Source organism: Gopherus flavomarginatus, chromosome 17 (assembly GCF_025201925.1).
Source record: "Gopherus flavomarginatus isolate rGopFla2 chromosome 17, rGopFla2.mat.asm, whole genome shotgun sequence".
Classification (NCBI taxonomy): domain Eukaryota; kingdom Metazoa; phylum Chordata; order Testudines; family Testudinidae; genus Gopherus; species Gopherus flavomarginatus.
The window spans coordinates 13,087,203-13,113,516 of record NC_066633.1 but is presented as its reverse complement, the minus strand read 5'-3'; the positions used below and the strand labels follow the sequence as shown (position 1 = coordinate 13,113,516).

General features: G+C 44.5%; 1 protein-coding gene across 5 annotated transcripts in view; it reads right to left on the bottom strand.

The window, feature by feature from the left end:
- Positions 1 to 26,314, bottom strand: part of DNM1 (dynamin 1) — a 112,191-nt gene that overhangs the window by 74,945 nt on the left and 10,932 nt on the right. For all 5 annotated transcript variants that reach the window (XM_050927095.1, XM_050927097.1, XM_050927098.1 and 2 more), the window contains exons 2-3: positions 3,165 to 3,238; positions 723 to 872 (exon numbers count right to left, since the gene is read on the bottom strand). In XM_050927095.1, coding sequence (XP_050783052.1) covers positions 723 to 872; positions 3,165 to 3,238 — 224 coding nt within the window. The remainder of the gene's footprint in view (positions 1 to 722; positions 873 to 3,164; positions 3,239 to 26,314) is intronic.

Genomic DNA, 26,314 nt, shown 5'->3' with positions numbered 1-26,314 from the left:
AGAACAGCTGATTTAAATGTTAAAAGAAAACCCAACAGAGGTAATTGTGGAGTAGCACTGGCAGATTATGAAGAGAGAGTTCCCAGCAACCATTTAGGCTTATAGAATTATTTAGTATCTCAATCAAGTAGAAAATCTTATCAACTATAAAGTCTTTAGAAAATCCTTAATGGTCATTCAATCTTTATTTTTTTCTGGATAGGGAGCTAATCTAAAACCCATTTCAAATCCCACACCCCTATTCCCCTATATCATAGCATTTCTCCTTTCTACCAGTGGAGTCCTGGATGTGGTTCCCTTTGAAGTCTATCAGTGCAGCCCTTGTGTGAACTGGGGGAATCACTTGAGAGCCATGCAAGGTGCTCCTTTTCCCCTAACAGCTGAGCATGCTGTCTCCACAGCAATCCCAGTCCTACAAACCTGGCACAGCAGGATCCCATTTGAGTCTGGATCTTGGGTCCAGCATGGGGCAACAAGGTGTACTATTGCCAGATAGCTCGGTGAGTTGTCACAATGTGGTCAAAGGGCTGGAGATTGGTTCAGCATGGTCCAGCCTGTTGTGGGGATTTGTGATCAAAGAATCTGCAAGCTCTCATAGCAGCCATTTCTGTTCTTACTACCTTCATTCCAAGACAGAGCAGCATCAGAGTGCAGTCAACCTTGCCATTCTGCTCCCCTGTCCCCCCCAAATACTCCAGTCTTGAATGTTGTACAGTACTCACCGTGGGGAGAGTAGACCCGGAGGTTGATAGGGACCGAGGAAATCCCCTTGTTGGAGCCAGTAACCCGGTCTGTCTCAGCCTCGATCTCCAGACGTATTTCTTCAAAGTCGGTGAACTTCTTCCCTTTGCAGTGTAGAAACTCTCCAAATTCTAGTCAAACAACACTAGAAAGTTACAGATTGTCCTTGCTGGGCTGGGGAAACCGTCAAAAGGGATAAGCTGCGGCAAAGGTCTCAACCTCTAGTGCCAGGAGGCTAGCAAAGAGGAGGTAACTAAGGTACTACTATCACTACCAACAGCTGAGGGAATCCCCTTCAACTCAAGCCAGAGAGCTGCTGATCCTCAGTTCATGTCACAGCAAGGATAGAGTCCTCCCCTTGATATCAAATTAATGATTCAAGTCTTCCTCTGTTGAAACCAAGGCAGCTAAATACACACCTGTCTGCAGGGATAAACACCATGCACACAGTGCAGTGGAACACAGTGTTTAGTGTTGTGTGATCAGTATCTAGCACTTTGTTAGAGTGTTGGGGTAAATAATAGTGTCATCTTCTAGTGGCGAGAGGACCAAATTTCTGCTTACCAGTTACTTGACGAGTAGAACTGCTGCTTTACAGATCTGAGACACACAGGCTAGGATAATTGTCCCACACTCTCAAGCACTAAGAACTCAATTCTGCCATTGACCCACACCCAGCAGTCCCGCTGATTTAAATGAGAATTCTGCACAGGGAACATTGGCAGGGTCTGGCCCTTAATTACTAGCAGAAGAGATTCTCCTTGTATCTTCATGGTGAAACTTCAGTTCCCACTGTGCCTGTCTTAGTTACAGCAGAAGAGACAATTTTAGCTAATGTGCTCCTGACGTAAATAACTAAGCCCAAACGTCTTTTTTTTTCTGTAACTGACGCTCTGATGCTTAGTTCTCAACACATTTAAATTACATTACAGTAGAACCTCAGAGTTACAGACTGACCAGTCAACCACACACGTCATTTGGAATGGGACGTATGCAAGCAGCAGAGACAACAAAAAAAAAAGCATGTACAGTACTGTGTTAAATGTAAACTGAAAAAAGGCAAGTTTAAAAAAAATTTGACAAGGTAAGGAAACTGTTTCTCTGCTTGTTTCATTTAAATTAAGATTGTTAAAAACAGAATTTTTCTTCTGCATAGTAAAGTTTCAAAGCTGTATTAAATCAATGTTCAGTTATAAACTTTTGAAAGAACAACCATAATGTTTTGTTCAGAGTTACAAACATTTCAGAGTTATGAACAGCCTCCATTCCTCAGGTGTTCGTAACTCTGAGGTTCTACTATAGCAGGGGTCGGCAACCTTTCAGAAGTGGTGTGCTGAGTCTTCATTTATTCACTCTGATTTAAGGTTCCTTGTGCCAGTAATATATGTTAACATTTTTAAAAGGTCTCTTTCTATAAGTCTATAATATATAACTAAACTATTGTTGTATGTAAAGTAAATAGGTTTTTTAAATGTTTAAGAAGCTTCATTTAAAATTAAATTAAAATGCAGAGCCCCCCGGACCGGTGGCTAGGACCCAGGCAGTGTGAGTGCCACTGAAAATCAGCTCGCGTGCTGCCTTAGGTTGCCTAGCCCTGGTCTATAGTTACTAATCCTATGAAAAGCTGACTGCTAAGGTTCTCCAGTCTTATCTAGGTCTCATCCATTCAATAAATCATAGCTCTTCAGTCAAGGGAAAGTCATGAGGAGCTTGATGAAGTCACCTAATAAATTCAGCACAAGCTGATGAGAAGCACTTTGCTCCTGAACATTTAATGCAGCCTAGATTTTAAATAGGTGAAATGAAAGTACTATTTTTATGGGAACATATTCCAAGTTGCTTTCTCACCTTGAGTAGTACCACTGATTTCAGTGGGACTGTTCTCAGAATAAAGCAGAACTCATGCTGAGTACAGGTATCAAAACCTGGCTCCTAGTGAGTTTAGTGCTGGCAAAAAGTGCCAAACTGACAGCCTTGTAGACTGCTGTCTTTTTTCCCCACGGAACAGGGATAGCACGGCAAGGTTCTGCCAATGAACTTCTATCCCAAGGGGCCTCTTCTAGGAGTGGGGGGGGAGTTCATCTCCATGTCCCATTCAGTCTTTGGGCTCTTCTCAGATTGTCAACAAGTTTGCCAATTTTTTGTCAACTGTAGTGGTGGGTTTTGTGATGTGGACATCTGTCCATCGGGAAACAGTGAGAACCCCCAACTTGTTTCACATTGGCCATCCAAAGTGGGTAAGATTTTCAGTATACTCTGATTATATTCCTATACATTAGACATGAAATTTATTAGAGGTTGGCAATGAATATTTTTTCTGTCTGGGATACAGCAATACAGAAAATGTGGGTGGGAAGATTATACCTCACTCCGTTCCTCTGCACTATTTGCTGGGTTAGGAGGAGCGGAGATGGCTCACATACCTGTTGTAGAGTTTACCAACTGCAGGACCAGTGGGCGTCTGGTGACAATGCCTGATCCACGGGGCAGAAAGTCCCTAAAATGAAATAGGAAGTTTTTGATGAGTGATGGCTTCCTTCCTTCAACTTTTTCATGGCTTTGTTGCCTTTAGAAATTCAGAGATTCTAAAGCAGAGAGTCTTAGACAGAGAAAGAGAGCAACAAAATTTAAAGCACTGGAAAACAAAACTTCCCTACCCCAAGGAAAATAAAGGGTTATGCGGGAGATTTCCAACAGCACCTACAGGATTTAGGAGCACAAGTCCTTGAGTCAATGGGACATGTGCTCCTAAATCTCTTAGGCATTTATGACAAACTCCCTAAAGTTATTCTTAATAAACTGATTTCCACAGAGCTCTACCTCAGCATTAACATCCTCTGCAATACTGGAGAGACCTTTGTCTCCCATGTGAGAATGCTAGCGAACATGATACTGCTGGTATAGCTCTGAATGCTGGAGAGGCCTGCACCACCAACAGCCCTGCTCCAGAATGCTGGGAAGGCCTGTACCCTCCTCCCCACCCCCCTTGTCCCCCTGCAGCGAACATGCAGTATTTCTGTGTCAATCTAATGAAGCTCCCTATAATCAAGGAGCAGATATCTGGGTTTGGGGAATGAATCCAGGTTTAACCAAAAAAAAAAAAATTGAAGGGAGTAATCCAAGCAATATCTGCAATGCCGGTTGCCTCCTCAGATGCCGTGAGTGCAGTGTTACCCTAAGGAGGGTTGGGCTAATTAGTGAATCACGCAAGCCCTGCATTTTGGATTGAGAGGAGAGACTGCATTGCTCAAATATGGACACAGTATATGATCCTTCTGGAACAAAATCCATAGCAGCCAAGGGCTTGCCTCCACCCAGGCCTCCTCCTGACTGACTACTCAGAGCCAGAAACTGCTGCCAGGTCATCAGCAACAGCAGCTCCTTCCAAAACCAATTCACTAAATGGTGAAATTATTAGAATACAGGATATTTCAGGGAAGGAAGGAAGCCCATCTATATCCATTTCCTAATGCTGACTTAGCAGCTACAGCCCATGAGCTTTTTTTTTTTCCTTTTCTTTTTCATCCAAATGCTTCCCTCTCTTTTTAAAGCTAGGCATACTTATTGCATCTACTGATGACCTTCCTAGTTTATGGACACATTTTCAAAAGTTCTCAGCCATTTCCATTGCTCTCAATTGCAACTGCTGGATGCTGAGCACTTCTGAAAATCTGACCATTTTATTTCAGTGCCTGAATGGGGATGGCATTCTTTTGAAAATCGGGCCCCTATTCCATATATACCCTACATTCTTTGTGAAGAAATCCTGCCTAAGTTCCATCAGATCTAGGCCCCAATTCCCCACTCCCTTAACACTAGTTTGACAGTAGTGTAACATCACTGACTTCAGCAGACAGACCCCAACATTTTAAGTCCTTGTTCTTGTCTTGCTAGTGTAGAGAAGATTAAAAGAGATGAGATAGTCTTGTGTTTCAGTCCCTTTTTTGCTTCGACAGTTCGGCCGGGAGCAGGGGGTGCATGCTCAAAAATTTTCTACTGATGGGGTGCGTGAAGAAAAAAGTTTGGAGACCACTTCTCTACATCATAGCAGGTGAAACTCTGTTGTCAATTGTAATGTAATTGTAGTGTAAATCTGGAATAACACCATGGACGTCAATGTAGTTGCACTAGATTTACACCACTGCAACTGAAAGGAGAAAGTAACCCATTCTCAATATTCCAGTCCTTTCAGAAATCTATGTTCACTGAAGTCTTTTTTTCATTTCCCCTTTCCCAAAGAATACAGCCCTAGTTTCTATTTTCTACTGGTATTTCAGCTAAAACCTTTGAGTCTCTGTATCATTTCTAGGTGGCTAGCCACTGCCTCATCTCCATATATATAAAACATTGTGGGCAATATTCCAAATAAAGTCCCATTCTAGTGTTACAATAATTTCCTGTGACATAATTGATGTCAGTATTTATATGTCCCAGAATTGCACTGAGTTGTTCTTTTTAACTGTGATTGTATCATGAGTGAATGATATCATCTTACTACATAGTCCCTTCTCCAAAACACTGGTAGAATATATAAGGGCCCGATTCTGCATGTTACCAAGCACCTTGTGCAAGATGTCAAGTGCCCTAAATTCCCGTGTAGTAGAGGGCGATGTGGGCCCTCAGCACCTTGCAAGATCAAGCCTTAACTGAACAAAATTGCTCTTCATGCTGATCTTTGTGTCTCTCTCTGCCCTGAAGCTTGCTTAGTATTAATACTTTATATGGATATGGTGTGTTTAACCTTATACTCTGCCCTTTGATAGTTTTTCATCCTAAGATCTCATATTGCATCAAAGTTGTGAATTAAAAAAGCCTAACATTACTCCTGTGGTTCATGTGGCTTATTTGATAGAAGAATTTTGCAGCAGTGCATTCGGGGTGCCAGCCCTTGTGTCCTGTAACTGTGGTCCCCTCTCCACTTTGGCCAGGCTGCCCTAGAGTAATAGAGGTACCGTTGGATTTCCTGCTACCCTGGAGGCTAGCTTGACGCCTTCTCGGCTTGGTAAGACCTGCCAGAGCATACACTCCACTGTACGTCACTGTCGAACCCCGTTCACCCCCACACCAATCCTGAGGTAGGGAGGTAGGATTTTGTGGGGGATTACTCCTGTGAAGTAGGTAAATGTTTCCGCAGTTTTACAGAGAAGGAAACTGAAGAACCTAGAGTTTATAGACTCTAAGACTGGAAGGGACCTCAAGAAGTCATCGAGTCCAGTCCCCTGCCCTCATGGCAGGACCAAATACTGTCTAGACCATCCCTGATAGACATTTATCTAACCTACTCTTAAATATCTCCAGAGATGGAGATTCCACAACCTCCCTAGGCAATTTATTCCAATGTTTAACCACCCTGACAGTTAGGAACTTTTTCCTAATGTCCAGCCTAAACCTCCCTTGCTGTAGTTTAAGCCCATTGCTTCTTGTTCTATCCTTAGAGGCTAAGATGAACAAGTTTTCTCACACCTCCTTATGACACTCTTTTAGATACCTGAAAACTGCTATCATGTCCCCTCTCAGTCTTCTCTTTTCCCAATTCTTTCAGCTTTCCTTCATAGGTCATGTTCTCTAGATCTTTAATCATTCTTGTTGCGCTTCTCTGGACCCTCTTCAATTTCTCCACATCTATCTTGAAATGTGGTGCCCAGAACTGGTTTATGGTGAAAGGTTTCCAGCTTGGGAGTCTAAAGTTGTCTACACAGGGAAATCTTGTTCCAATGAGATTGTCTTACCAATAAATTTCCCCACGTAGATGAGATTTAAGGTTAGTCACCTAAATCAGCAGTCTGACTTTAATCTATTTGCCTGGGTGAAAATTAGCACAATTTGGTCCCTAACACAGAGACAGAAATTATCAGAGAATGTGTGGAGTGTAACCTGCATGGCTCCTACTGACTTTATCAGGAGTCAGGTGACTCTAATGCTGCACAGCCCTTTGAAAAAATAGCAAACAGTGTAATGTCAATGAAAACAAATTTATACCGAAAAAATGAAGGAGGCCCTTTGGCTGGTTGTTTCAGTGATTAATATTATTTCCTCCTTGACTACCCATCTGCTTATTTCCCTCTCTGCTGACTTCTGGACAGATTCCCGCTTCCCACAATATGCCTGTTCCTTCCCCCTAGTGCTTGTCTTTCCGGCAATACATCAGTGTCCCTCCTGCTTAGGTGGAGTCCATTCCACTGGTGGAACCCTACAGCTAAGGGCTGGTAAATGCTATAGCTAGCTGGCTGCAGGCCAGGCCAGGCGGAAGGCAGGGTGAAGAATGCTTATCTGCCTCTTGCAGCAAGTTTAATAAACTGCGCCTGTAAATGAAGTACACTGACAGAGGCAGTGCAGCACTGACTACCTGCTTAGTTAGTGGCCTCCTTGAAAGAGGTGTTAGGCCCAGTTAACAGGAAGGGGAAGAACTGTATTAGCACCAATTTTGTTCTCTGCTTTGGAAGAAGGAATGTGAAGTGATTAAATTAAATCAGAGACAGGGAATCAATACAGGAGACAAGGACAATTACATTCCAGATGACTTGGGCAGACAAGAGCAAAAGAGTTAGATAAACTGGCTTATTCTATTCCACGAAGGAAATGTAAGGTAATGAGGCCGGGGGAAAAAAATAGAAGATAGAAAACTATGCCTTCACTGATAATATGCTACCAAGCTCTGAGCAACGAAATGATGAGGCCATTTCAGGTTCTAAAACAAAGGAGACCCTGGTGTGTTATAAAAGCGGTGTAATCTCTACATCTCATTACATGAAACATTGTACAAAATGTGGTGTTTGAAATATGATATTAAACAGGAAGCTGCTGTCTTGAACACATGACACAAAGTGGAGTGGAGAGAATCTTATATTAACAAAAAAAAATTTTTTATTTAACAGCCCTGACAATAACTTTGAAACTTTCTGACTTCCATGGCTTTTGAATGGGATCTGAATTTTCTCCATCCTACACTGCATCATCAGCTTAGGCTTCCTGCTAGGAAGTATCACTGCCCCCTCCCCGACCACCACTGAAGGAGACAACAGGCCTATTCACATCATGGAGGTACTGATTTTCCATATATATTTAACTTGATTATTGGCTCCTACAGTTCCACAGAACAAAGTTTAAGGTACCAGTTTCAGGTAGCCATCTATATCCATATATTTTATCCAGTTCCATTCAGAGAAATACAGGACTATGAACAAAGATATGAGACAATGAAGGAGGAAGCCCCCCTTGCTCATATGGTGCAAAGTAACAACTAGAGCCGTGACCTGAGATAACACTCATTATAATACTTTGCACCTGTCATTATTCTCACAACAACCCTATGATATGAGGCAGATATTGTTTGTCACATTTTATAGAAGGGGAGACTGAGGCAGGAATGCTAACTCTCTTGCTCACAGAGGAAATGGATGTGAGTGCTGGGACTATAGCTCAGGAGTTCCTGGTTCCCAGGTCTGCATTTAGATTGTTACATCACCCTTCCTACTGTCATACAGTAGAGCACTGGCTTGTGATGGGCAAATTGGATTAAGTGGCCTAATAGGTCTTGTTCACCTCTAATTTCTATTCCAAGACAAAAAAAGTGTGTTAAAATAGAATTAGGGAGAAGAATATGAGTATCAGTAATTTAAAAGTAAAAAACATTAGAGGGACATATTAAATAGCCCCACATGAATAATTGCAAACCCATGAAATACAGAGTTAAGGCAACACTTTAAAGAAACATGTTAAAGTATGGAAATGCAATTAAGGCAACCTTAACTCTGCCTTATAGTGATGCCATGCAATAAATACCATTATGATCAAGGCATTTTAGTGTTTGTAGGCCCAGATTAAATTAGACTGGTTTCTACAGACATTCGGGTTTTTTAATATATTTTGTTCCTTTTGTAATTTCTATGAAATATATATTTGACTATCTAGGGTATTATAACTTGTTACTGAAGTTACCCTAAATCCAGTGTTTAAGACAAGGTGAGGATCCTTAATAAACAGAAATATTTGAATATAAGTGTTAAATACTTTGGGATCCTACAGGATGAAAGGGGCTACTTTATTGTTTTATGTAGGAAGGTCTAAGTATATTGTTAATGGTTGCCGTCAAGCAGGTTCTTTGATCTATACACAATTACAGACCTGATTAAAGCTGATGAGTGTGCTAACCACCCCTAATTTGGGCTAAATGGAAGGAGCAGTGAAATGCCCCTTTATGTAGTGATAGCTGGAAACCATTACCCAAGGCAATGGACAGCCTGGCAAGGGGATTGGAAGCTCAGTCATGTGGGTTGAAGGGATACCTAAGTCTGACTGCAAAATACAAGAGCTAGATAATTGGTTGTAATTGTGCATATCTGTGTGTGTGTTGTTGGGCGGAAAGGGAAGGAAGCAGTGGGGAATGTGACCCTGGAAGGAAGATGAGACACAACGATGCTTATGGGCACAGTACTCTTTGGAAAGGCAGTCTTGGATTTCTGAGAAAGCAATCTGTCTGCTGCTGTTAAGATTTCAGAAAACAGGACTTTGTGTATGTTCTTTGTAAATAACCAGGATTGCACCAAATAAATACCCAACTTGTATCGTCAGTTTCTCTTCCTAACAGAAACAACTCTGCAAGTCTCTGAATGCTGCTCACTGCTAACTGCTCAGGCAAAAAGGTTTTTTATTAAGTAAGAGGTGATTATTAAAGCTTTGCATGAGGGAATAAGTACCCTGTTGCCTCAATGATCTGATTCAACGCAGAAGGGGGCACATTGGGTATATTGTGCTTGGTTCTGAAGCTTTGTTATAAATAGGATATTTTAGAGCAGATACAAAAGAGAGGAAGAGGAATGATAAGGGACTTGGGGAGAAAAAACACATACTTAAGACTGCTACTTCCATTCTTGCTAAAAGCGGATTCATTTGCTGGTCTAGTTATGTAAACTGAACTGTGCTCAGTCAGCAGAGGTTTGGTGACTGTCCATAACATCAGGATTAAATGTCACTGTAACAGATACAATATCTGAAACCGACCAGCCTGTGCTCTTGTGACCCTGCCGTTCTGTGTGTGACATTGCACTCCATAATGTTTTATGGAAATACGCTTATGAGTGTAAATATGATGTAACTGGAATATGCTTTATGCAAAAGGTCTCTTGTAAGGTATCATTACAAAAGTGAAAGGTATCATTACCCATGAAAGCTTATGCCCAAATAAATCTGTTAGTCTCTAAGGTACCACACGCACTCCTTGTTGTTTTTGCTGATACAGACTAACACGGCTTCCACTCTGAAATGCATTACAAAGGTTATAACCTACCGCATATATTCATCCTATTTGTATGAATGTATCATCCTTGTGTCTGAAGCTAGAAATCTGAAGTATAACTCTGAGGTCCTATTGTAATTATGCAAAGTATGGGCCATTAATGGCAGATTAGAATCTTGATGGCTCCCATTGACTAGGACAATTGGTTGTAAATGGTTTATTTACCTGCAAGCCTTCCTGTATATCTGTGTGCCAGCCCCTGAGTAATGAAGAATGGAGTCTTACAGTGACATGTGATCATGTCACACGATACTGGAATCCATCTTGAACCTTGTGCTTTTCCATTTAGAAGGAGGGCTGGGGACCCAGAGAAACAAAGGATTCCTAGCTTGTGCCAAAGCTATAAAAAGGGATACAGCAGAACAAAGCAGGTCCCAGTCATGAGAAAGCCCCTGCTGGAACTAACAAGGACTGTGCCAGGGGAAAGGACTGGTCCCAGACTAGGAAGGAGTCTAGTCTTTGAAAGAAGCTTAATGGAACATCTCTGAGGGTGAGACTTACTTGTATTCAGTTTCATAATGTATTAGGCTTAGACTTGCATATTTTGTTTTATTTTGCTTGGTAACTTACTTTGTTCTGTCTGTTATTACCTGGAACCACTTAAATCCTACTTTTTATACTTAATAAAATCACTTTTGTTTATTGATAAGCCCACAGTAAGGGTATGTCTACACTACCCGCCGAATTAGCAGGCAGCAATCGATCCAGCTGGAGTTGATTTATCGCATCTGGATAAATCGACCCCCAAGTGCTCTCCTGTTGACTCCTGTACTCCACTGCCATGAGAGACACAGCAGAGTCGATGGGGGAGCATCAGCAGTTGACTCACCACAGTGAAGATACTGCGGTGAGTAGGTCTAAGTACGTTGACTTCTGCTAAGTTATTCACATAGCTGAAGTTGCGTAACTTAGATTGATCCCTCCTGCTTTCTCCCCTTCCCCCCCATCCCCCGTGTAGACCAGGCCTAAGTGATTAATACCTGGGGGAGCAAACAGCTATGCATATTTCTCTATCAGTTTTATAGAGGAACAATTTACGTGTTTACCCTGTATAAGCTTCATACAGAGTAAAACAGATTTATTTGGGGTTTGGATCCCATTGGGAACTTGGTGTCTGGGTGCTGGAGATAGGTGACCTGCTGAGCAGTTTTTGGTTAAAGTCTGCAGCTTTGGGGGCATGGATCAGACCTGAGTCTGTGTTGCAGAAGGCTAGCGTGTCTGGCTCAACAAGACAGGGATCTGGAGTCCCTAGCTGGCAAGAAAAATAGGCTCAGAGATAATCTCAGCACATCAGGTGACAGTCCCAAGGGGGTCTCTGTGACCAAATTCATCACACTGTGCACTCAGGTACTCTCTTCAAGGCTGTTGGATTAGAAAGAGAAGACACTCGATGGCTGAACCAATACAGAGGGATACTACAGCTCCCTCCTTACAATGGAGGAGGATCTGTTGCATTTTACTGTCCCATTTCAACATTTTCTGTCTGTAAGTTGAAATTTACATCTCTCTGTCAGTTTCCCTCCTTCTCAAAGTATGTAAGAGCCATGTCTACTTTTAGCTGCCAGTCACTTAAATAAGGATGTACAGACCTTTGAGGCTTATGAAGGCAGCCTTCCTAAGCCAGTAATACCCAATTTCAGCTTTGCCTACAAAGATACCTGTGGAACAGGACAGAGACACTATCACTCATGAGGTGGGGAGGAAGTGGTCTCAGGGAACTTGACTAGATCACACTGCACATCAGTGGCAGTCAAGAACAGAATCCAAATCTCGCAGAACCCCAGCCAAAGTTGTGGGCTGTCTGGTTTACATCTTCAAAGGGTCATGTGGTAGGTGTAGCACATGATACATGCAGGCACTGTGCATAGCCATCTAACACACTATTTCTTTTTTTAAGAACATGAGAAATCACAAAGCCATACAAAATAATAAATCCTATAGGCAGTGCCCTGCCTCAGTTTCCCCACCCCTCCAGAGTATTCTTTGGGCTGAGATCTGAGTCAGCTGGGGCCACCCAGCATATTTTTCCTGCTGCAGTGCATGACATGTATTCTCTCATCAGCTCGCTGTTGCTCTCTGTGACCTAGCTGATTTGTCCTGTTCTCCTTTCCTGCCTAAAACTTCCTGTGTGGCTATTTGAGCCTTCCCTCTAAGTCATTTTTAAACTTCTCCTTGGTCACCTCTGTCTCTTGGTCTTGTTGCTGGTAATTTTCTACTCTCTCCACTTTTACCCTCCTTGCAAATAACCTGAAGGAAGTATCTTCTGGCTTTAGCTAAACTGTTGTCATTCAGGTTTTCCAGCTGGATAGGCAGCCATTAAATTCAAATGACCCACCATTGTCCCTGGAATGGCAGAGACTGACACAGTTCTGCCTGTCCATGGTGGATGTGACATTTATGTATTCATTGAAACAGCAGTTGTCATAATATCAACCAGAATTCATAAAGTGTACAGACAGATTTTCCAAATTGCCATATGAGTAAAACACTCATTCTGATCTGATGGCCTATATTATAGGTTGGTGGATAAATTATTAACCATTGGAGCAATTTACCTTGGAATGTGGTGGATTCTCCATCACTAGACAAGTTTAAATCAAGACTGTAGGTCTTTCTAAAAGAGATACTTTAGCTCAATCAGAAGTAATGGGTTTGATGCACTAATCACTAAGTGAACTTCTCTGGCTTGTGTTATGAAGAAGGTCAGAGTAGATGATCATAATGATCCCTCCTGGCCTTAAAATATGTTTATCTAATCAGCTGAAGTAATATCAGGTTGCAAAACAAACTCATTTTCCACCCCAGAGCAGCTTGGCCTCATTACATAGATTTGTACTGAGTATCTGATGTGTTTTAACCCTTTGGTTCTGACACAGGGGCGCCTCCCTACATTTAAAATCGGTTTGATGTTGCAGAGCTCCAGCAGCACCTTTTGAGCACAGAAAGCTAAGCAAGACAGAAAGCCACAGCCTCATCTCCAGCAGGCTGTCAGCATCTCCCTGCTTCCTTCTCCCCATTCCTACCAGGATGTTGCTACTTCTGGCCAGCATTCCTCTGAATCTATCATCACTACCAGCCTCAACTGACTAATGCCACTGGAACGTCTCATGGCCAGCCAACACAACCCTATATCAGGCAATTCTTCTCAGTTGACTACCACCCACCACTCCTCTTCAGCATCCTGACTCTTCTTCTAACCACCTTCCTGCCTCTCCTGCTGACCCTGTTCTAGGTCCTGCCTTCCCACTTTTCCTCATCTGCGACTGCTTTTTCCCACAATCCTGTCTTCTGGCTAGGCAGCAAGGCCAGCTCCAGGCACCAGCGCAGCAAGCAGGTGCTTGGGGTAGCCAAGGGAAAGGGGCGGCACGTCCAGCTCTTCGGCTGCATTTCGGTGGCGGGTTCCTTGGTCCCTCTTGGAGTGAAGGACCTGCCGCTGAAGTAGAAAGCGGCACGGTGGAGCTGCCGCCAAAATGCCGCCGATCACAGCTTCCCCGCCCCCCCCAGCTTGGGGCGGCAAAAACCCTGGAGCTGGCCTTGCTAGCCAGTGCTCTTGTCCTTCTCCAATCCCTTAGACTAGTGGCTCTCAACCTATTTACCATTGTGGGCCACATATTCAGCTCTCTGTCTGTGTTATATGGGCTGCATCCACACAATATATAAACACTACATGTATGGCCCTGAGGATGTCACAAGGGTCAGAGCTGTGTGCTGACTGGGCTGTAAGCTGCCCACAGGTTGAGAACCTCTGCCTTAGATAGTGTGTGCAGTGATCCCTCTGGCTGATAGGGTTAAATCCATCACAGCCTATTATAACACATTTCTTATCTGCATAATATGGTACCACTGCTACTTGTATGTGTAATATGGTACTGGCAACACAATTGGATACAATGGGTCTTTATTTCTGTGTACACGTATCACATATTCTATGACACTGGTCACATTCCTGCATACAATGATTCATTATGTCAGAATACTTGAGTGCAAATGGTATTCCAAATCAAGTCAGAGACAATAATTCATGAAAGTCAGAATATACACATGACAATGGAAACAATTAGACACAATGGGCCTCTCCTTCCACTGCCTTGCATCTTGAGTCACCATTTACACCAGTGTAAATTGGGTGTAAAACACTCATTCTGATCTGATGGCATATATTATAGGTTCGTGGATTAATTCTCTCAGGCAGAGGTAACCAAAGGTCGGTGGTGCTCCTACCCTGAAGAACGCTCTCTATACCAGTAGCTGAGGGGGCTGGCGTAGAGGTGCTATAGCAGCTGTGATGGAACCCAGCTATTCTCCTTACTGGGAACCTAGAGATTCTCCTTGTGTAAATCCAGCCAGCACGTCCAAAACTGACCTTATAATTCTATCATTATAAACTTTTTCTGTGATTCCTTTCCCTTCCCACTGTGGCAAATGTGCAGGATATTTGTATCTACAGGAGCTCTATCACCCTTGCTGTCTTCCCATGTCGCTCTCAAATCACATATATTTCATTTGGAAGAACTATGTACATCAAACAAAGTAAATAGACACATACAGACTGAATAAGTAGCCGCCATATCTTACTACAAACACACAAATGCAGTACCGCAAAGAAGAAATAACTACATCTGAACTGCACATTTCTTTTGTGATGGGCTATACAATCATTCTCTAGGTTGCCAGTTAAAAGCAAGTGCAGGTCAGCAAGGAGCTAAAGCTAACAGGCTGCCAGATGGCCACGTGAAATGTGTTTGGTGGTCTCAGGCTAATTCCCAATGAACAAGTGTCCATGGCACAAGAACTACCATTATAATTGGCACTAAATGACATTTCTGCTGGCAGCTTCCACAAAGAGGCCAAGGACTGAACTGACTGTGAAGAATGAACTCCCCTCCAGACCACAGCAGTTTCTCTCTGTGTTGGGGCTGAAGCTCAATTGTAGGAAAACGTGCTCTGTGCTGTACTTTTCTGGGAATGCACAGAGGATGACAGTAACCAGGTTGCCAATCTGTCACCACCTACCTGTACTAGTTTCACACAAGAGGCTGGACCTTTTCCCTAGAACAGGCTGAGTGGGCTGTACCTATCTTGATTTAACTCAGATATATTATGATGTTTACCTGCTACTGTATATTGTTTCTGGATGGCATCTGTATATGTCAATTTCCTCCTTCCTATTTCTGATGTCAGAAACCTTCAATGTTATAAGGATGTATTTAAAAAACCAACGTTGCTTTCTTTCTCCATGGTGTGGGGTATCAGATTTGGGTCTTACCACCTTGACATTGTCCCTTTAAACAAAGCCTCCCATTCTGTCCTATCCCAATCAGAGACCTCTAAAGTCAACTACTATGACGTGTTTAAGGCAACTGCAGGCTGTGAGGGGTTAGATAATTAGATGCCCAGAGTGGTAAATCTTCACATATATACTAAAATCAACTGACTGTAACGGCATGCTCTTGAAACTCAGTGTGTAAGCTGCAGTTGCTGGATTCAAAATGTAGCCTGTGTGACTGCTCTTAAGCAAAACCATCAAACACAGAAAAACACGTGGCAATTTTTGCATAAATATATTTGTGTAGAAGCTGCTTATCTCCCCTCCCCCACCCAGCACTCCCACCTCTTCACTTTCCAAGAGTCCTAAATCCTGCTTCTCTGAACTAACAGCTTATCTCTGGCTGCACAGACCAGCTCCCAGGAGCCTTTGCAGTCATTGCCTCTCTTTATCACCCACTCTCTGTCCACCTCTCCTTTCTTCCTGTCTCTCTCAGCTCTTTCCTGCCTGTGCCTCTCTACTGGTCATCAAGGGGCCAGGTTTTCCAGTCACTTGTATTGATGTGAATCCCTGAGCTTGATTTTAACTCCCACACCAGTTTTGCACTGGTCTAACTCCATTGACTTCAGTGGAATCACTCCTGTTTTACACCAGGGAAGAGAAGAATCAGACTCATTGAGTTAGATTCAAAGTTTTGCTATGACCCCTTTGCATTAGCCTAACTGGTGCAGGACAAGTGTAAACTCAGTTTAGGGGACTCCTGCCAAGTGCAGAGCTGGCTCCACCAGCTCTGTGCCACCTCAACAGGAGCCATCTCGTGAAGGAGGCCTTCAAGGGCAGTCTAGAGAAGGGCCAGGGCATTCTTATTTCCTAGCCATTCTGCACCCTTGTAGTGGCCCAGGGGAGCCATTGCAGCAGGGGCATAAACTAGCCTGCACCAGGGTCTGATCTGACACAGGGATGAATTTGCCCTATTGACTTCAACAGAATTATTCACACTGCTGTAAATCCAGAGTAATTCCACTGAAGTCAATGATGTTACTCTGGATTTATACTGATACTAACAGCAGAATCAGGCCTCACGGTTCTCAATGACTGGGATGAAGGTAGAGATGGTGCATCACTTACCCATATGCCACTGACACATCCCTGCACAGAGCAAAACCTAAATAAACAATCTACTAGGGGGCTGCGCTACACAATATAATGTAGGGACTTCTGACGTGAAGCTTCCGTTCTGTCTTTAGCTGATCCTGCATAATATATGAGCTAAAGTCCCTATGCACAGAGAGGTGAGGTAAGGACAAACTAAATGCCTTTACTTGGAATTTCCTTATTTTGGAGGATTTAAGTTAGATCCTACAAATATATTGGGTGGGGGCTGATATTTATTCTTCATTTTTCTTTACATTAGTTGTATGAAAGTTAATAAATGAAAATAGAAAATCAGGGTATGACTACAGTAAGTCACATTGCTGTGGCTGTCCATTGACAGCTTTATGGCTTCAGGGAAGGCAAGAGGCTTTTGTGGGGAAAACAAGAACAACAATTATGGGTAAAAAATTGTTAATGACCTTTTGGCAGGTGTGTGAATCTGTCAGTGCGCTGAGAAGTGAATTGTTCTGATTACAGTGGGCTCCCTGCTGTTATGCTAGGGCCAGGTGGCTGGGGCCCAGTCAGTAATGTAGGTAGTACCATAGGTCTGTTTTTCACTCCCCTCTTTCCTCCCATCTAGAAATGTAACTTACAGTTTCAGAATTGTCTCCATCTTAAAGGGACCAGCTCCTCAAGGAGATGTGACAAAGAAGAAATTATTGCTATTCAAAGGGAGGTGATCTGTACCTATACAGGCCCCCGGGCCATTCAGCACTAGAACCTTGTACAGGACCATCCATAGGCCTAGTCTGAAAGAGAGCCCTCAGTATTGCAACCTGCATGTGTTAAAAATCGCTAATCAGGCCCTCAAAAATCATGATATTGGCTTAAAAATCTTATGTTTTACATAATAATAAATGATGGGTTTTTTTGCCTTTTTGTTTGGAGGCCTTTATGGGGCACTCTGCTTCATGTTTTGAAGCTTTGCTCCACAACCAGGAGGGCTAGAAACTAGAGTCACAGAGTTTAAAGCCAGAAGGGGACACCAGATTATCCTGTCTGACCTCCTGTATATCACAGGACATCAACACCACCAGCACCTGCACACTGACCCAAACAGCCAAAATTAGACCAAAGGAAAACTGAGATTCCACCTAACCACTGGACTCCAAAAACTGGAACTTTATGAAAAGCACCAAATATCACAAGATTTGAGATAACATCATGAGAGGTTGCAACACTGGGACCATGTATGAAGGACCTCAGCTCCAGTCCTGCTCAGGAGCCTGTACCAAGCCCCCAGCTCTTCCCTGCATGGGAACCTGTAGAAAAGTGCCAATGCAGCTCATGACCTTATCCTCCTAACTGAGGACTTAAAGGTCTGAGCAGGACACACATACTCCCAGCTGCCAGCACACTAGGGGCTTGTCTGCATAAACATTTAGTTCCTAGCAAGCTAGGGTATGACTCTACCCTGCACTGGCCTGCTGCAGACAAAAAGTCCAAGTGGACCCATTTTAAAGAGGACCAGGTCAAAGCATAACAACAAACTGTTCATGTGCGTCTGCAGGGTCCATATGGACAGTTACTCTGTTGCAGACTAGTGTTGTAAATTCACATCCCAATTTGCCACAAACTAAGTATTTAGGTGGACAAGCTCTAATTCAGATCTTCTCCTTAATGCTATACAGAGCGGTGACTTTGGAAATCATGTCTCATGACTTCGGCGCTGTGTGACATTGCCACTAGGGGGTCCCTGTGATGCAAACAAACTGGATCTGCATACCTGCAGCCCTAGTGATCATCGATTAATAATGATTTAGGATATCACTCTATCAGAGCAGCAGCTTGAAGAGGGATTATCTGCATTCCTTCCGTTACAGGGCAGCGGACAAACCAATCCAGGAGAAAGAACAAGTCCCAGAGGGATAATTTTGTTCCCCTTTCCTGACACCACAGTGGAAATCAACAGTTTCCATGGAAACAAATCAGTTTGATGCCTATGCATTGCCTGCATCTTGTGTTGCTGCATATCAGGCCCACGCTGAAAGATTATTGAGCCACAGCCATGAATGTTTGTTCAGAGTTTGTTTTAGGGAATATGGAACATGATGCATGCATACAGTACACACTGTCTTTACTGATTGCGTTACGTATTTCAGCAGAGCTCTCTGCTGTGACAGATAGAATTAACCATGAGTATCTTCCCCCTCCTCCATTCTGATGGATGGACTTATCCACAGGATCCCTCCCAGCTAGTGTCCTGCAGATGGATTAGCCCTGAATACAGGACAACATAGAGCACTGGTAGGAAAGAACACAGGCTGCACTGACATAAGGACAGCCCCATCTCCAGCTGCCTGAGTGTGCCTATGTGTGCACTGATTTCCTTCCTCTGCACTTTGGAGACAAGATCCGTAGAGCGATTTCCCTGCTTGAAGATTGTTCCTGCTTTATGGACGAGGACAATGTATAGAATGGTACAGCCTACAATGCCAGGGTCTAATCCCCAAAAGTAACATCCCATTATAGCTAATGCCACATTGACTCTAAGCTGCAGCACCTGGGACTTTAGGGGAATACAGAATGCAATGCTGGTGCTGTGCAGCTTCCTCTGGGATCTTGGGGTGCCCTGCAATATTCAGGGTAAAAGGATCCAATGCTGGTTCTGTGCAGCGGTAGCATGAATTTCAGGAGAATACAAAACCTGTACTGCACTGTAGATTGCAGCACTGGGAATTCCATGGTAACAGACAACTTGGGTCTGGGTCTGGAAAAGGAAGGCTGGGAGGAACCCCAGAGAAATACAGGAAGCAGGGCTGGTTCCAGGCAGAAGACCCTGGAATTGTCAGGGTAATAAAGAACACAGCACTGGTTTTGGGCAATGACATCAGGGATCCCAGGGTAACAGTGACTGCAGTTTTGGTTCTGAGCAATTCTGGGCCTCTAGCATGCCAAGGTTATGGAGTGCTAGCAGAAGTGTAAGCAGAATCAGGATGAGCGCTACCCTGACATCTGGTGGTGAATTGTAGGGAATGTGGAAAGAATTCCAAGAATTTCAAAGAATGGGGAAAGATTTGCATTGGCATCCACCCTCCACTTAGCATAAGCCCACAGCAGACTGGGATGGTTATTTTAACAGCTCTGGGATCCCCAATTTCTTTGTTATTGGGGCTGGAAAAAAAAAAGTTTGTCACCCTGATTGTGTGAATGGGGAGCTGTGGGACTGCTTTGTGACAGAGATGACAACCTCAGGTGGGTGGTACTTGCTAAACATGGGACATGGGTTCCAATACTCCATGAAGGGAGAGAGGTTGGGGACTGGTGTGTGTATCTGATGGTATGGGCCCCTTGTGAGAGCCTGGAACACCAATTGCATATCCTCCTCTCTCCACTGTGGAATGTCAGAGTTGATTTTTTATTCCCTTAAGAATCCAGATACAGGTTACTGAGCTGAACTCACTTTTGGCTAATAGTGCACTAGCACTGGGGCTCCCCTACTATGAGCTGAAATCTCTAAGAGCTGAAATTATAGAGCTGAGAGCACTGAGTACTGTGTTAACCAGTGGGGGAGCCTGAAGCTATACTGTGGAACAGAGCAGCTGGCGGAGTGGAGCAGTTTGTGGGGATGGCTGGAGCAGATCATGGGACAGCTGGTGGAGCAGAGCAGTTTGTGAGGACGGCTGGAGGAGCAGAGTTGAGCGGCTGGTAAAGCAGAGCAGTTCGTGGAGAAGGCGGGAGTAGAACCCACGGAGAGACAGGGCAGTTGGCCCCGGACCACGTAAGGTGCCCCTTTCTACCCAGGCTGGGGGGAGGGACCTCTGCAGATAGACTCTCGAACTTTGGGGCTGCACTGACCCAGGACAGAGACTTTTGGATTGTGGGACTTTTGGGACTGTGGGTGATTTGGGAGTTGCTGGACTCAAGAGCCCAGGAAAGAGGACACAGCCCAATTTCCTGGGGTGGGTCTTTGCTCACGGTTTGGTCTATGAACTCTAGTTGAGGTGTTTTCCCAATTTAGTGTTGGTTGTTTATCTCATGTATTAAACCTTTTCTGCTACACCGAGACTCTGTGCTTGCGAGAGGGGAAGCATTGCCTCTTTGAGGCTCCTAGGGGTGTGTGTAAGATTTTCCCAGGGCACTGGGTGGGGGCTCGAGCTGGTTTGGCATTGGGTTATTGAAACGGAACCCCTGGATACTGAACCCGGCGCCTTGTTGCTGCCAACTCAGAGGGGCAGAAGGTTACAGAAGCATATGCTCCACGCCAGGAGCAGGTAAAATGGATCCTTCCTTTCTGCAGTGCTATTGATTTCTCACCTTAGCAGAAACAGAAAGGACACATCTGTTTGGGTTTCTTCCTGTATTTTCGTGATCACTGAAGTGAATTTGTGTGCTAAGAAAAGCCAGAGTGCATGTGGGGCTCGGTGTGCTGTGTACCTTAGCTATCTGCATGACTCCATCCCAGAACACCCCTGGAGCTCACAGGAGGCCTCCTTCCAGGGTGATGATGCCATCAAGCACCAGAGACATCCTAAGGCACCAAATTAGTGCAAACCAAACGACAGGAGTAAAAGGATCCAGCTCTGATGGACATGCAGGGATAGGGCCGTCTCCTCCTCAGGGTTGCAGTGAACTCTAATGACTTTGCAGTAAGACTCTGCTCCACTCATACCCTGTGCGCTAAAACAGCAGGACTACTGACTTGCTGGCAATATTGGTTTTGCCATGGCAGAGGGAGCTCTAACTCTCCAAAATACCACCTGTATAAATAGTGCCCAGCATCTTAGCAGGCAGAAAAACAACAGGACAACCCACACAGTAACACTGGAGGGAAGAAATGCCTAGTTGCTGTGAGAACTCCAGCCACCATCAGGCACTGGTGTTAAAATGAGTTAAGACTGAAGATAGCATCAGCCTAATGCTTGCGCTATGATTTTCAATGGCCTAATCTGACTCAGTGATGTAAAGGCAGGCTCTGGTCAGGATACACCTGAGAACAGACAAAAGAATGTTGTGGAGTAAAGTCAGGCTCTTCAGTGTCAAGATGCCATTACTTGGCTGTAAAGGGATGGGTGGTGTGCTGTGGCATTTGTCAGAAGTCAAGACTTGACTCCTGAATGGCCAAGTACTCTGGCCTGTCAACACACACAGACATGTTTCATGTGTCCTGTAGGCCTCTCTGCAGAATGACGATGAACTATCCTTCTTTGCAGCCTCTCTGCCCCTGGAGAGATAGGAAGCTACCATATAATAAAAGGCTTCCAGCTACTAAGGCAGGGGTGGGCAAACTTTGCAGGCCGAGGACCACATCGGGGTTGCAAAACTGTATGGAGGGCCAGGTAGGGGAGTCTGTGCCTCCCCAAACAGCCTGGCCCCTGCCCCTGCCCCTTCCCCCTCCCCACCCCCTGACTGCCCCCCTCAGAAATCCCCAACCCATCCAATCCCCTCTGCTCTTTGTCCCCTGACTGCTCCCTCCCGGGACCCCCTGCCCCTAACCACCCCCCAGGGGCTCCAGCCCCTAGCCAATCCCCCTTGACCCCCGTCCACACCCTCACCCCGACAGGCCCCCTGGGACTCCTATGCCTAACCAACCCATACCCCCTTACCATGCTGGAGCCAGCCATGCCACCGCGCTGCCCAGCAGGAGTGACAGGCCAGACCGCTGGCAGTGCGACATTGCTGAGGCTGCAGGGGACAGGGACAGAGGGGAGGGACCAGGGGCTAGCCTCCCAGGCCAGGAGCTCAGGGGCCGGGCAGGATGGTGCCATGGGTCGGATGTGGCCCGCGGGCTGTAGTTTGCCCACCTCTGTACTAAGGCCCTGTATATAGGGCATGCATTAGTTATATCTGCTCAAGACTCTAGGGGTCTATCTGCAGAGCACCTAGGAGTTGTGATTCCCAGTATGGGTAGACAGACATGCACTAGCTCTGCTTAAACTAGCACACTAAGCAACTGTGTGGACATTGTAGCATGGGTAGTGGCTCAGGCTAGTCATCTGAGTTTGGACCTGAAGAGTCAGGTGGGCTTGGATTTAGGTGGCTAGTTCAAGCTAGCATGGGTCTGTCTACCCATGCTGGGAACCACACCTCCCAGATGCAGTGCAGATATACCCAAAGGGTCCTGGACTCTAGCATTTGCAGAGAGAGGAGTAACGAAGAAAAAATGTAGTTCAGGAGATGTTCGATCACTGCAGCCTCTTGCATGGCACTTCCTACAATCACAGACTGCAGGGTAGAGGGGGTGCAGTGGAGTACAGCAATCTCCCCTGGACCTGGATGCATTATCCTATGCTGTACAAAAGGTGGGAAGGGCACTGGGAGTGGGGTAAGGTGGACTGTCTAGGGTCCATATTCACTATTACAAACCTGTAGAGGAGGAAAGCGTTGAGGAGCAGAAGCTAGACTCCCAGAGTCTGTATGAGTTATCACAGGCTGTGCATTAGAGGCATAGGCACTGCAGGATAGGGCAGTCTCTCCATGATGCATGCATGTTATCACAGACTGAAGATGTGCTGCTGTCCTAGAGAGAACATTAAAATGGTGCTGTATACCTTCAATTCCTGTCTGCCTGGAAGAGGATGCAGGGATGGTACCAGGCTCCTTGCTGTACATTGCACCTCTGCACTTTCAAATGTAATTAGGATCACACTGGCTGAAAACATGCTGTGTCAGAGACGCTGCTCCCCTAGCCCATGAGAAATAGCAGCTTGATCACTAACACCTCCAGTACAGCAAACCCCAGGCATTATACTGAGTTTAAAAACCAGACAGTCTGATTTTCAAACCTTGCAGCACTAAAGGAGGAAACAACAGCCCCAGGAGTGATCGGTCATAGAGGCTGAATCCCCATTCTCACCCCAGAAGATGATGATGTTTCTAGGTCAGGATTGGGACCCATTTTAAATTAACAGAGCTTCAACTCCTCTGTCACACCAAGTGATTCCTCTAGGTCAAGACAGGCATCCATTGGATCAGCAATGTGAGAAGGGAACTGATTTGAACAAGTAGGCAGCAGATAAAACCCTGGACTTCCATTCCCACCACTCTTGTTCTTTATCATTCACTTTCTCAAGGAAGAAATAAATTCACTCAAAGCCGCTCTCCCTGTACACACACCAAAACAACAAACAACAACAAGCTCTGCAACCAAATTTTTAAAAGTGGCTTCTCATTTTGAGTGCTTCAGTCTTTGGTGCTCAGTTTGAGACACTTTAAAGTTCTCTGAATTGGTGCCGCTCAAAATGGAGGCACTCGGAATTAGGAGCCACTTTTAAACATGTTGCCCTTAAAAAATAAAAGGCAATAAAATTCGTTATCAGGGGATCCTTCCTCTGATGGGTATGCCGCGTGTTAAGTACTCTCCAGCCAGGCTTCAAATGGAGATAGGCAACATCACACACACACTGAATGACCTGTGGAAAAAGCAAGAAACCCACACAGCCAAGAAAGAGAAATCCTGCTATGATCTCTTCCAACATCCATGCTGAAGTGAAGAAGGTGACCTGGTTTTGGGGCTGAAGCAGAATGACTGGCTCTGCAGTGTGACATGTCATGTACCACCCCATCAGAGATCTCTAGAGTTCGCTCTGCCTTTTGGCCCTCATTCCCATCTGGCAACAGTTTTGCACTTGAGGCTGCCACCATGCTCAGGCAATTTCCAGCTTTACATAGAGGCATTTCTATTAGAAGTAAAAGCACAATCAGCTTAAGAAATAGCCAGAGATTACCAAAGAGATCACAGCAGCCAGAGAGAGAGAGAGAGCATGCAAGCAGTAATCTTTATATGTGTATTTATTAGAATCAAAGGACTTTACCCTGATCTCACACCATTATAAATCAAGAGTAATTCCAGGGAAGTTAATGTAGCTACATCTGTATAAAATGTGTGAGTGAGTTGAGAATCAAGCCCAAAAGACTTATTCTGTCATCCATTGCATTGTCCTGCCAGTGCAGAATTGTTCCCTCAGGGTAAGTCTGTACAGCAAGCTGGGAGCTATAATGTCCTGTGTGAGTTGACACATGGCTGGAGCCTAAAAACAGCAGCGTGGCCATGGCAGCACATAGAATATGAGGGTTGGAAGGGACCTCAGGAGATCATCTAGTCCAAGCCCCTGCTCAAAGCAGGACCAAGCCCCAGATCACTAAATGGCCCCCTCAAGGATTGAATGGGAGGGGGCGCATTTAGGAATCTGGATTTAGCAGGCCAATGCTCAAACCACTGAGCTATTCCTCCCCCTTGCCAGCTATCTGAGTACATACCCACAGGGTTGGGTATGTTTGTACTTGGGTGGCTAGCCCAAGCAACTGCTTGTGCCGCTGTGGCCACACTGCTATTTTTAATGCACTGGTTTGAGCAGAGCTAGCGCATGTATGTCTACTCATGCTCAGAGTATACCTCCCAGCTCAGGGAGGTGTACTCTGTGCAGACAAACCTTCCGGGAGACATCAGGATGTATGTGGTAAGGAGGCAATTGTGTTTTTCATTATAAACTTCTAAGAACAGGGGTTTATAACTGTATGGATGGGGAAAGGCTTTCTGAACTGAAAAGTGGTCTGTTAATTGTCATCCTCAAAACATAGGGCTAGATCCTAAAGGACTAGTCTTTACTCAGGCTAGACCTGCTATGAATGTAATGAACATGGGCTTCACAATTTTGCCTTTAGGCCTTTTTACCTCCCAATAATGTACAGGAAATCAGCATAGGCTCCCCCCCCCCACACACACTGTCTGAGGAAGGCAGAACAACAGACTTCCTAGTGCTCTCATGGGAAGATTAGCTCTGCTCTTTAAAAAAAAAAAAGTTTGCAGATGTTGAGAAGTGCATACTCAGTGTTTCTGTGGACTTCTGCCTGTTGATGTTCTGAGCAAAAGTCCTTTCATACAGCTGAGAAAGAAACTCTGCTCTGAAACATGGCTATGATTTATGCTCAATCTTAGCATTTGTACAATGCTTCAGCCATACTCCTTGGCCTGTTAGTTAAAATCCCATAGCAGTATCATAGACTATCAGAGTTGGAAGGGACCTCAGGAGGTCATCTAGTCCAACCCTCTGCTCAAAGCAGGACCAATCCCCAGACAGATTTTTGCCCCAATCCCTAAATGGTCCCCTCAAGGATTGAACACTCACAACCCTGGGTTTAGCAGGCCAATGCTCAAACTACTGAGCTATCCATCCCCATCAGTTTAATCTGATGTGTCCTCTTTCAGGGAGACCATATCCTGCCTTGGCACCTCTGCCATCTTATATCCAGGGTGCAGTGTCATTGCTACAAAATGATTGCATTGGCATGATAAACAGGATCTTGACAATTCCTGATACTTGTTACAGCAGCATTACACATCAGGGAATTCAACCTTCCATCTTCATCCATGTAGCTTTAACAGTGTGACCTAGACCCATATTAAAGAGGAAGTGAGAAGTAAGGAGGGGTGGTGTTGGTGTAGTGGGTTATTAAAACAGTATTTTTACTTCCAGAGACATGAGTTCAATTCTTAAGTCACAAGTAAAAAGGAGTTGAGCTCATCCCAAATCCTATTTTGCATATCTCAGATTATCATGACTGACAATCTTAGGAGAGGCCCAGGTTTGTGTTGCCAGCCCCAAGCATTCAGAAATCATGAGTAATGTACCAAAAAAACATGAGATTTTCAAACCAATCTTGAGTTTTTAAGTATAACACATTTGGATTTATTTTCATTTGTCTCTGGGGGCTGCAGCAGTTAGTGGAACACATTTTCAAGCTCTTTTCTGCAACAGGAGGGCTAGAAACTTACTTTTTAAAAAATACAACAGCTGAGATTCTTAGTTGGTAAAGTCCCAGGTGCAGGAATCAAGTTAAGAACAACAAATCATGAGATTCTCAATAGAATCGCAAGAGATGTCAACACTAGGCAGAGCAGCAGGAATAACTGCATT